Source organism: Gasterosteus aculeatus, chromosome 14 (genome assembly GCF_964276395.1).
Source record: "Gasterosteus aculeatus chromosome 14, fGasAcu3.hap1.1, whole genome shotgun sequence".
Taxonomy (NCBI): domain Eukaryota; kingdom Metazoa; phylum Chordata; class Actinopteri; order Perciformes; family Gasterosteidae; genus Gasterosteus; species Gasterosteus aculeatus.
This window is the reverse complement of record NC_135702.1, coordinates 5,576,672-5,588,822: the sequence shown is the minus strand read 5'-3', so window position 1 is coordinate 5,588,822 and position 12,151 is coordinate 5,576,672. Positions and strand designations below refer to the sequence as shown.

At 49.7% G+C, this 12,151-nt stretch overlaps 1 protein-coding gene across 9 annotated transcripts in view; it reads left to right on the top strand.

Annotated features, from left to right (window-relative positions):
* Nucleotides 1-118: 118 nt before the first annotated feature.
* Nucleotides 119-12,151, top strand: part of sema4d (sema domain, immunoglobulin domain (Ig), transmembrane domain (TM) and short cytoplasmic domain, (semaphorin) 4D) — a 30,388-nt gene continuing 18,355 nt past the window's right edge. For 3 of the 9 annotated variants that reach the window (XM_078088123.1, XM_078088121.1, XM_040197142.2), the window contains exons 1-2: nt 142-310; nt 5,636-5,753. In XM_078088123.1, the coding sequence (XP_077944249.1) occupies nt 5,716-5,753 (38 nt within the window). In that variant the 5' untranslated portion in view covers nt 142-310; nt 5,636-5,715. Of the gene's footprint in view, nt 311-3,695; nt 3,998-5,635; nt 5,754-11,278; nt 11,338-12,151 lie in introns of those variants that run through there. The other 6 variants (XM_078088119.1, XM_078088118.1, XM_078088122.1 and 3 more) reach the window with 5 other exon arrangements.

Here is a 12,151-nt window from a genome sequence, read left to right as displayed (position 1 = left end):
TGCACGACCTTGTTTTTTGCATGTTTTACAACGCTATAAACTCATACCACTTCGACCACTGTTTCCCTCACCTCCTCCCCCCTGCACCCTCCCCTCCCCCCCTTCCTGCTGGTCTCGCAGCCCGGAGAGGTTTGAATCCAGTGTCCCGGCCCCACGCCGCCATGCTGAGCTGAGAGAGAGACACACACAGAGAGAGAGAGAGAGAGAGAGAGAGAGAGAGAGGGAGGGGGACCGAACTTTGTCACGCTGCGGCTGCACCGACGCATCACCTCCGGTCACACCGGGACGAAGAGGACGCGCTTCCCCCGCGGTGAGTAGTCACCGGTCACCGGTCACCGGCGCGCGGGTTTGGGGTAAAACGCTTACGTCAGCAGCGCAGCCTTTTCCCCGTTTTTTAAGGAGAGAACTCGGTCGCGCTCGCGCGTGCTGTCGCCTCCGAGCTCCGCTGCACTTGCTGCTGTTTAGCCGGACCCCCCCCCCCCCCCCCCCCCCCAATGGGACACAGTGGAAGAAAAATACACCTCAAAATCCTAATTACTTCCGTGAATTGTTTTGTGTCCGCGCGGGACTTTAAACGTTTCTTTCACCGTTGCGAAGGCGAACTTTGAGGAGGAGGAGGGGGGCACAAGGGGGGCGCAGGGGGGACGTTAACGGACGACTCCCGACCCGGCTGCTGTCACTGTCCTTGAATACTTCCTGAATATAATATTACGTGCTCACACGGTCTCTTTTGTTTTTTTTTAAACATTAAACTCCCGTTGCACTTTCAAAATGCCATTCTGGGGAGGGAGGAAAGGGGTGGGGGGGGGGGGGGGGGGGGGGGGGGGTTCTACCCGGGTGCATAAATCTAAGCGGAGCTCTTTCACTGCAACAACAAAAGACTTCATATTTTATCATTGACAGCACTGAGGGCATATTTCCACGCCAGCACAGTTCACGTGCAGGATGGAGCGGCCCCCCTCCCACCTCTCACCAGTTGCCCTGTTGTGTGGACAGGGGGGGTGGTAACAAGAAGTTATGGAGCTGCTCGGTGTCTCACCTTCTGACCTCAAGTCCTGGCTCATACTACGTGACCATCGGCCGTGGTCCTCCTAGTTGACCTTCTCTGGACTAGACGGGAGACTGAGGGAGGGGGTGGGGGGGGGTCCCTCCTCGAGAGTATCAATCGATTCGTTTGTTGGCGTTGGCCTGACCACAGCGCCTCAAACCCGAAATGACTACAACATTACTTAAGGGGGCGGCGGGCGTAGGAAATTGCATACTTTGTAACGTTTCACACCCACGGGCTCGAAGGAAGTGAATGAATGCTCCTCATTTAAACAGTAAAGAACCCCCCCCCCCCTCTCACATTAAGTACAGGCTTACATTGGATAAGCACTGTGGAATTTTGAAACACGCCAGTTATTTCATTTCCGCCCCCTTTTTTCCCCTTATTACTTTATTCCTCTCAAGTCAGCTGTTGTCTTTTCCAAATCTGTTCTCCACCGCGGCTTCTCCTCTCAGCCTTTTCTCATGCTGTCAATCGGTAATCCTTTCTGCCCCATCGACAGGTCCCTTTTTTGTAGCCGGGGGGGGGTCGTATCATGGACCCGTCAATTGGATGGGTTTCAGGGCCTCTTGCAGGTATTGGAACGGTCTTGAAGATTAATAGACCTTGTTTCTAGACCCGTAGACTGCCTGATACCTGCATATACGCTGTGATCTCTGTGGTGCTTTCCCAGGACTTTCCCCTAGTTGGTCTCTTTTTTTCTGCAACACATGTGCCTGTGTTCGGATTCTGTTAGCGGAGAGACTGAACTGTCTTTGTCTCCTTTCCCACATGCGTTGGAAGCACGGGATGCACATGTGCTAATATGCAATCACACGCAGCGCTCCGGCTTGTCAATGAAAACTCCTCATGAGCACGCAAAGCTTTTTCATTCCCATCAGTAATCAATTTGAGATGGGGGGGGGGGTGGAAGCTGCTTGGCTGAAAGGAGCTCTGTTTTAAACTTGAACTATGTGCACGAATGGCACTTGTTTGGGATGTCAGCGCTCATTTACTTGGATGCGCCCCCCCCCCCCTTCGGTCGGTCTTCAGAACAAGTCCTGGCTGCCTGTCAAATGTCCGCCTTGTTAAAAGCTGGGAGCATTGAAATCGGTTCTTTCCGGGGCCCATCCAGTGTTTCATACATTTATGTTATTGGACCACGAAAAGGGAGACTTCCTTCACGTGCCCGCAGCGACTGGGTGATTGAAATGAACTGTCAATGGACGTGAGAGCGGCCATTCACGAGCCTTCAGGGGCTTCTCTCTGTTCTGCCGGGTTCGGTCTCCGTTTGCTTTGAAAAAGGGCTGAACGACCTGCGAATGGCGTGGGCCAGTAACACAACCCGCCTCCCGCTGTGGAGGTCGCTGTAAGAAAGGTGCCGCGCCTTTGACGCAGGCGCACGCCGCCCCCGTCCCCGCTCATTAGCAAGTTAAATGTGAGGAATCCCCAAACTCACCCGAGTTACAGGACGGGGGGGGGGACTGAGAGACGTTTGCGTCCTTTCTGTAAAAAGCCCTCCGGTCTTGCGCCTCTCCGCCCTCCGCCTCGTTGTTTTTGGTCAGTTAAAAGGGCAAAGGTCAAGGGGCCAGTCTGAGGTGCTCTGATTATTGAGGTGTGCTGGCTCTGTGGACGATACCCGCCCCCCACCCCCACCTCCTTCTATGAAACGCACACAGAAGCCTCCCCTGCCACACCCTAGTACCAGGTTGGAATAATTTCCTACCAGCGGAGCGTCTAGCGCGTTGGCAGCAGACAGCAGGCGTGTGTCGGCGCTTTGTGCGTGTGTGTGTGTGTGTGTTGCTGGCCATGCATAATGCATCGACGCATTCCAGAGATGTCTCAGCAAAATTGCCTTTGGAATCGGCGGACAGAAGAAGAAGAAGAAGAAGAACCCGTACGTTAGGTCCCGGGTTTCCTGTTTCTCGATCACAATGAAGGTCAAGGAACCCCTCCCCTCCCCCCCCCGCCAACCCCCCGCTGAAACTGAAGCTGAAAGTTCTCGCAGTGCCGAAGAGTGACCGAGATGCTGCACCCTGAACTGGGGACGGCTTCGCCTGGGTGCAGAGCGCTCGCTGGTGCGCTGCCGCGGGCGCCATCGGCAGCTTTATCTTCCCTGAAAAGGTTTTCCCAGCGTTGTGTTGCTGAGAGCAGGGAGCTGGAAGGGAATGGAGCGGGGGAGCTGCACATACTGTACATTCTGCTGGGTGCTCTCTGACCAGAGCCCCCCCACCCCCCACCACGGACATTTGTTAGTAGATGTTGGTTCTGTTGCAAGGAGGAAACCTCTGCAAGCCGTCAGCACTTTCTTATCAGTTTTGTTTTTTTGCTTAGTGTTTGCAAAGTGGACCAGTGAGACATCAGCGGTCCATTGCCCGAGGATGTGCACCGTGGGTACAGCTTCACTGTGTGTGCGTGTGTGTGTGTGTGTGTTGGTTTCCATTTGACCATGCACAGCTGGTTAAAGCTAAAGCAACAGCCAGGTAGTTAATCATCCAGTGGTTTGCATCGCCGGCTGAATACAGTGCAGAGAGACCAGCTGCTGCTCCTGCAGGCCCTTTGTTTTTATATTCACATAAAAAAACGAAATTCCCCCCCCTACAACAATAGACTCCGATACACACTACCCCGAAACCTCCCCTCCCCACCCTTGTTCCCTCACCCTTCACCCCAAGTTCCCCCTCCCCCCTTCCTTCGGCAATTGTGTGCATTGACGCTTTCCAGAGGCGCGACGTCTGCGCCGTCGCTCTCCACCGCTGTGACGAAAACAGCCTGCCGCTGACATGCGCCAGAGTGAGACGGCCCTTTAAACGCAAGGAGGGGGGAGGGAGACGGACGGCCGGTGCTGGATGATCATATTCTGTTTTCTTTTTCATCTGCCATGCAAAGCATCGCAGACTCACTAACGGTGTGGCAGAGCCGGGTGTGTTCTCCTCCCCCGACCTGCAGGACCGTCCCTCTCAGATTATGGTAAGATCCACGGCTGCTGGCGTCAACGCCTCGCTCCTCTGCCATAGCAACCAGAGACGTCTTTATGCTTTGCAGTCTCCAGTAAAAGGGATGCTATTTTTCACCCAGTTTGCTACTGAGAGGTAAATAATTCAGTGTTGTGGTTGATGGCACGTTTTCCTGATGCAGCGGACTGGCGCTCTGCTGTCTTTTCTCCTCTTTTTGGGGGGTGGTTGGTGGGATACCCTCACATTTTCCTTGTTTTGCTTCCCGTTAGAAGAATAGATCAGGAATGTTTAATGAGAGGTAAAGGGCAGAATTTTTTTTTTCATCATTTACATTGTTGTCTACTTGTTTGATCGCAGTGAAGCCGCACAGACACTGTGTGGATTTTGCCTGATTGTCTGTCTCTCAGTTTGAACAGTTTCGTCATGGCCGTGTTTTAGATGCTGTGGGTTAAGCTACAGTGTCAAGACTGCTTTGATATTCAACTTTTTGCAGCTCCACATTTTGTATTGTTCTGGTGGAAATACACAGATTAACACTGCGTGTGACAGTTTTCATGTAAAGCTCTCATGCGTTGGTGTATTGCCACATTGGGGACTCTCAACCTTTCAGTAATACGAAGACTTTTTGTGCTTTTTGAGAGACATGTTGTGACATTTCATCCATAACATTGTGGTGAAACAATCTAAAAAAAAAAAAAAAAGATCAACCTGATTTGTTGAAATGTTGGCAACTTTCCTCTTCAACCAAGCACACCGTGGCTGAAAGGCCACAGGAAATGGAACTTAAATCGACTACCGGAGATGACTTGTGTGTACACAGCCGCCTCACTGAGGAAACACACGGGGGAAAGTGTATTGAGCCGACGTTAGACAGGAAAGATGAGTGAGATGGACTTGATAGCCTCCCCCCCTCCGCGTTAGATAGACCGCCGCTGGCTGCCTCCGAGGCTGCTGTCTGGCTGTCTGGGTTTGTGGCTGACGGGATTGGGCGGGGCTTGTCCTCAGGGCGCCTTTTTACTCCCCGCGGTTCTATCTGACAGCCGTAAAACCGCTTAGTGGCCTTTGGTAAGTCGGTGTTGGATAATTCGGTGGAATGGACATATTCCTGAGGTACCACACGGTTTAAAAGCCTTCCCCTTCTACCTCAGGTCTACCATCAATCGTCATCTAGCCTCCGTCCGCTTATGGAGCCCAAATCCCACTCGCGTAACAATCTGTGTTGCGCCTGTTGAATGAGACATAACCGGATCTAAATCGATGAATCTAATGTGCCGCTGTCGTGATCTTTTAAAGGCAGATAAGCCGGAGAGCTAATGCCGGGTTTAGAGGCTGCTCAGCGGGCCACAGGGAGCGCCTCGTCTCATTCGCCCTCATTAAAATGTCTAAATCTGAAGTCGTGGCATTTGTTCCACGCTTTTGTATCATCTCTTTATTGATGCCTTATGGAACGCGCCAGCCGTCAAAAACCTCTGCAAATATGGGTCCGATTGCGTTGCAGACTCCTGTGAAAGATGCATCCACATTGCTAGTTTCTATCTCTATTTTGTCATTTTATGGAAAAGACAATTCTGCTGAATGAAACTAAAACGTTTAACGTTATTTGTCTGCCTACTGAAGGAATGATTTGACTCTTCCGTTGCCTTCCCTGCAGACGGATATCGTGACGTTTGCTCCCGGCCTCTCCCTCTCGACCGTTTCCCACTGTGTGAAGAAAAGTGAAAAGGAGCATTAATGCATCAGTATTCGCTGGCCGACGCCATGACGGAGAAGTAAGTGGTTTATCTCCTTTCAAAGGTGTGCTTGTGTTGCGCTGTATGTGAAGAGCCCACTGTACTCCCTCTGTGACCCCCTTTTGTGAGGTACGAAGATGATGTCGTCTCGTCTCTCGTGGTTGCACTTCTCTCGCTCTGCACTCCAGTGTCTCATGTGGGTGGAGGAGAATGGGGGGGGGGGTTCTGGTAGCGCGGAGAAAAGTGTGTCGTGTTAGGGGAGCGGGGGGTGGGTGCATAAAGACTGAGCATCTGTTTTTTCCACTGGAGACGTATGACATTTGCATCGGGGCTGATTTGCATTCCCGTTCACTGCGCTGGTTTGTTTCTGTTGCTGTTAGTTGGTCTTTATTTCTCTGACAAAACCGTCATTTAAAGGGTTCTGAGGCCTTTGTTGTGTCACCTCTTCCTCTGCTTTTCCCTTTCCTGACCCTTTTTCATTTGGACTCGTTCTCTATGCTCCCTATCTCTCTTTTATTGTCTCTTTTGTTGAGTTTGCCTTTGTGTCCCAGTTCGGCATTTCTTGGATTTGATCAAATTTGGGGGGGGGGGCACAGAATTTGGGTGCAGTAAGCAAAGTAATCCGCTGTCAGTGTTCATAATAAGCGGAATAAGTGGTGCAGAATCAGTCAGCTGAAAGGGATCGGCGCAAACACATGGCGTAGGCCAAACAAGGCCGGGCCTATTATGTGCTTGAGCTTCACAAACTGGACGGGGGAGCAGGGGGGGGGGTGTATGGAAAGAAAAAGGTTCACCTCAAAACAAGAGAGGCCAGTTGTTTGCAGGTAAACAACGGTGATAAAATTGCGTTTTTGCAGAACTAGGCGGAGAGGATTTTTCTGTATACACACACATTAAAGTTTCCATGGTGGTGGTAGCACATTAAATGAGGTTGACGGGAATCACCGTTTGTATGCACTTAGTCGACCTCCTGCATCTCTTCGCTTATTACTAATGCACCTGTGTACCCTTTTGAGAGGGATAGAGAGAACGAGAGAAGATCTGGTGACTCCCTCGACCTTTTCATGAAAGGCCCGAGCGTGGTTCCCCATGACTAACACCAGCACAGTATAATGTCTGTATAAAATATCGTGATTCTTTGTAGAGCTGGGTAATGCTATATTTGCCCCGAGGGGAATTTCTCTTGCAAATTAGAAGGTTGTTCCACTTAAACTTTTCCCCTTTTTCATGGGTGCATTTTAGCAGAACCAGAATTCTAGGCTTGGAAGTGTTAAACTGTTTTGGACGCAACATGAAAGGCAAACAGGAAAAAAGGAATCTGTCCTCGGACGCTTTATTTTGAAAAATCAGGATCCAGCACTATTACTAGTCTCAGCTGGAGCGAAGCAAAGTGAAGGTCGGAAGTTTCTAAGTAAGTCATGATGTTGTTGACGAGCTGTCCCGCTGGATGAAAGGTATCCGAGCAACCAGAATAGGGGGGCGGTAGTTTCTTTTTTTTGTGCGCTAGATGCTCGGCCACGTTGTAGATGATTGTTCGTCGGGAAAGAATGATAAATGTTACGCCAAAAGGAAGTGAGGGGAAAAGTTGGAGGACTTGCCCGCTCCCCCCCGACGGTGGCAGTGAACAAAGCCTCTCTCAACATGGGACTACTTAAGATTCATACAAAGGCCGAAGAAGACCACTATTTATTCTCTCTAAGACACACACACACACTCACAAATGCCTCTAGTTCACTCATTAGCAAACATTTACACATGGCGGGATATCGGAGGGCATTCCTGTAGATCGTATGCATTCCAGTCAGTATTCCCAGATACGCACGACAACAAGTGCAATACTTGGCGTTCACGGTTTTCTGACATTTCTCTCTCAAAAACCTAATTTTAGCCGTACTCAGAATGCATGTCGTCCATGCAGACGCTGCTTGTCGTTGTGGAGCTGATTTCTCAAAAATGAACGTTTCAATTACAGGACTTTTGAGCTCAGCCTCCTTTTGTACCAGGATGCTCAGCTTTCTAAAGCCAGATTTTCTCCCTACTGCTTGTAGACAGGGATTCCTTCTGTTGAAATGCAAGCCTGCGTTAATCCTCTTTGTGTGTGTGTGCAGCCGCCATCTATCCAGAATTTAAATGAACCGGCATTTCCCAGTTCTCCTTTTTTTTTTTTTTTTTTTTTTGTGCTTCTTTCAAAGTGATCGGCACCGAGGTTTTACTGTATTGCATCACGGTGCAACAGTATGAATATAAGCCACTTTAGTCTAAAACACACTTCTGCCTTTTGAGGTGTGGATTTTATCAAGGTTTTAAGGGGAAAACAACCCCCTAAACCCCTCTCATGTGTCTCCTATGCAACCGTTCCATCCTTGTTTGGCATATGAAGAGTCCTCCTCCTCTCCTTTGTCCTCCCTCCTCGACCACGGTATGGATTTTCACGGTGGCGCATCCTCTCTAATGGCGAGCCCTGTTTTCTCTCTCTCTCCTCTCGGTCCCTCTCATTTTCCATCCCTCCCCCACCTGTGGTGATGTACGCTGACAGCCCTGTCAGAGACTTGGGGTGTTTGTCGATAGGACAGTAAGGATGGCTGCACAGATGTGTGTGTGTGTGTTTGTGTGCGAGGGGAGGGGCAGTCCCTTGTGTATCCGTGTCAGTCAATGTCCCACGTGTGTGTATTCATGTCGGTCTCCCGGGAGCACGAATCCTAAACCACATGAGAAAGCAGCTAAATGCTTTCTAAATGTCACTCGCACAAAGCTGCATCACATAGTTTACGTATTAACCTGTTAAACCCCCCCGGGGGTTTAGTTACAAGTTGCACCCTTTAGAGTAAACAGCCATTTGTTGGAAGGACGTGCGTAACAGATTCCTTGTGTGACGCAATCTGCTGTTGACTGAATGTTTTGTAGATTATTAAATGTTTCATACCTTCAACCAAGCACCTGAAAACTTTTTTTGTTGTGAGCTTTTATCCGTCTCACTGTGTGATAGTTTGCTTCTCCATTCATAGTGTTCTTGGTTCGTTCACCACTTTGGTCCGAACCGAAACATCTCCCATCCGCCTCGGCTGCACCTTTAATTCTGGTGCAGATGGACAAAGGTTTGCATGCTGATGTCATAAAGATTATAGCACCACTGGGCTTACGGCTGCATTTACACCAGATCAGTCGTGGTGGTCATTTGGCGGAGGGTCGCCCCTGCGTTTAACGCCTGTTGCTGCCTCATGGGTTGTTTCTTCTTCTTAAATGAATGGAAACCTGCTTCGGATCACAGAGGATTCACCTCAACACTTCCCAGTCGTCATTGCCAAAGGGCACAGATAAGAGAAATTGAGTTGTGCTGGTCATAAAATCAGGAAGTGGGGTTTCTTCCAGGTGTCACCCGGGAGCTCAATAGGCCGGGTTTGGCCTATTGAGTATGGCCTATTAATACATTTGTCCTGGCTTGAGGAGTCTTCAAAAAGGCCAGCTTTGCTCATTCACATCCACTCATCAATTAACCCCCCCGTGACATCCCCACTTCCTCTGGGTGCCCTCTCCAGACCGCCGTGTCACCATGGGCGTGGTTCCGGGGGGCCACGGATGTGTTCGCATGCACGTGAAGGCGCGGTGTCGCCGGTGTCGCTGGGACTCCGGTCTGCGTCAGCTGTCACGGGGGGGGGGTATTGTCGGAGTCGATGGAAGCCGAGTCAAAGCGCTTCCTCACGGATGTCGAGCAGGCCGCGTCCTTTGGCACCACAGCTCATCAATCTCCCGCAACTGTCATCTTCTCCCAGTGGTGCATTGACGCTGTCAGAGGAGGGCGATGGGCAGGGACTCGCTCTTGTCTCGTATTTGGTTGTTTTTTTCTTTTGAGTTCGGAAGTGATCGGAGAATGGGAACGTCTGGTGGAAGATGGAGGAGCACCGGGTCGTACATTGTGCATGTCGAGGGTCTGCACTGCAACAATCAAACGTTGGCGCTTGACCTTGATCTCCAGGAACATCCTCTCTGGGCAGCTGATGACCAGAGCGACCTGAAGTAATACGCTATTTGTAATGGAGGATGGTGGATAGATGATTCCCAGACCGCGTCCGGGTCCTTGCAGGACTGGTATGCATCATGTCTGTTTAACATAATCTGATTATTATTATTATTCTAGAGCAGAGGAGGGGCGGGGGGGGGGGGGGGCATACCCCCCCCATCTGCATATAATGGGGTTGATTTTGGGTGACCTGAATTGAATTGTTTCCTTGTCTGCTTGTTCTGGGAAATTTCAGTTTTCTTTATTCGGAGATACATTTAAAGGAATTTCTTTCTACGTGGATTTAATTGGTAACCTATTCCCTACTAAAGCACCGGGAACTAAGTCCAGGCAGAGTAAACGTGTAAGCCCATGTTTTCCACTCAAACAGAGTGTGATTGTGGTGGACTGTGGGAATAAAGCCTGTCCACTTGTGCAGGGAGAATGTATTCAGCCCCGTTGTAAAGGTTTTCATTTTGCTCCGGGAAGCAGTCTAAGGGAACAGACTGGAAAGTGTTGTGAATGGAGGTCCAACCATCTGTCACGAGGGCAATGACAATATTTCTGCTTTTCCTCCCGAGTTGACTTATGAAATCTTGTTTTAATGCACTGGAAGAAAGAAGGAAAAAAAAAAGAAGAAACAAAAGAGTTTTTCCAGCAGACTTCTGGTGCAGATGATTCCCCAACGTCTTTGTTCTCATTTGAATTAATTAGTGATGCACCATCCAGTGCTGATGCTGTGAAAAATATAAAACACCAAAGGCCCTGAAACCCTTTTTTTTCTAAATCCGCTTCTTAGCAGATTATTGTTTTTGAGTGTTAGACTTTTAATCAATGTTAGGCTGTTTTTCCAGATTTTGGGACATTGGGATTTGGATTTTTTCCAGACTCTTGCTGGTTCTTGCTCCTCCTATGTGAGGATTTCGGGGTTTATTCGTCATACTTAACAGTACACTGAATATCCTTTTGGAGTTTGGGACCTTTTGCACCCAAACTGGTTAATTTGTAAAATAAGGCAATTATTGTGTGCGACGCTCACAACGTATAAGCGCTGAACATAATCATCTAACGCACAATGCACTTCCACCATTACATTGCTTATCTTATACATTTCTCTCAGTAAAAGTTGTGCAGATTTAAGGCTCGTCCCCGGCTGACCTCTGATGGGGATTAGCCCTTACAGAGAAGATTCAACAGTGTTTAAGGAAGGGGGGGGGCGCTTCATTTAATCTGCACAGACATGACGGCCCGGAGCTTTACACGTAGGCATGAAAAATGGTGTGAAGCTGACTTGACACAGCCAGACCACAAAGAAGAAAAAAAAAAGGTGTAAGAGGAAATGAATGTGTGGGTCACAAGCCTTGACGCTGTCTGTCCTTTGGCTGCTCACCCTGCAGTCGTCCTTGGCTCTGGATGTTATTTCATGTCAATTGTGTTGTGCAACATGTGTTTCCATTGATTTCATATGTGCCATGGTCTAGACAACTAACCACACACACACAATGCTTCCTCTCCACACAACCACCTTGTCTGATCTTTCTGTCTTCTCCCCCCCCCCCCTCCCTAGCTTGAGGATTTTATAATTCTCTCCAGAGGAAGAGCGTCGCGTCTCGTAAGGAGCCACAGGTCAGAAACTCTTATCCTCCTCCCCCCCGTGTCCTCCCTCCCTTTGGCTGTGCAGAGCGACACCGGGTTGCTCACGGGCGCGCATGCTTCAACGCGAACGCTGAATGCTTCTCCGCCGCCCCCCCCCCCCCACCTGGTGACCACCCCGGGGCTCTGCTCCTTTTCCTTCTGGTTCCTCCCCCACTGCATGACCACACCTGGGCAATCCACCTTTGATTTGATTCCGCTTGGCTTTGGTGCTTGTGTGAAAACCCTCCCCCGACTCACAGATGATCCCCCCCCACACTTTGTCGTTTGCCTCGTGTGATTTGTGTTTCTGTTTCTCCTGTTGAAGTTGTGGCGTCATGTTCTTATCTGCTTGGAAGCAAAGCCGTGTTGGATGTTGTGTCCGTCGGTGATGTTTCACAGCGACATACACGATGCGCATGCTCTGCTTCCAGACCCCCCCCAACGTCCCCCCCCCTCCCCCCAAAGACAGCGATTGTCCAATCATTGCTTAGCAACCGTAGCCAGGCACTGCTCGCCTGTTGAGCTTTCTCCAAATGCTGAAGCTGTGTTCGGGGGGCTTTCAGGGTAACAAAACAAACAGGGAGAGCAATGGATTAAAACGTTGTCTGGCGTTCTACCTTCAGTTGTTACCAAACCGTACTTCCAATACCAATGAGAGCGGCTTATTATGTTATCTGGGCTTGTTGATTATGTTGGACTTGTTTATATAAAGTAAGAGAAACGTTAAAATGGCTTCGCAACATTAACTTTACTCACCAACTCTTGTATTCAAGGGAGCAATACTTTTCGTCAGGGCTGCAGAGGA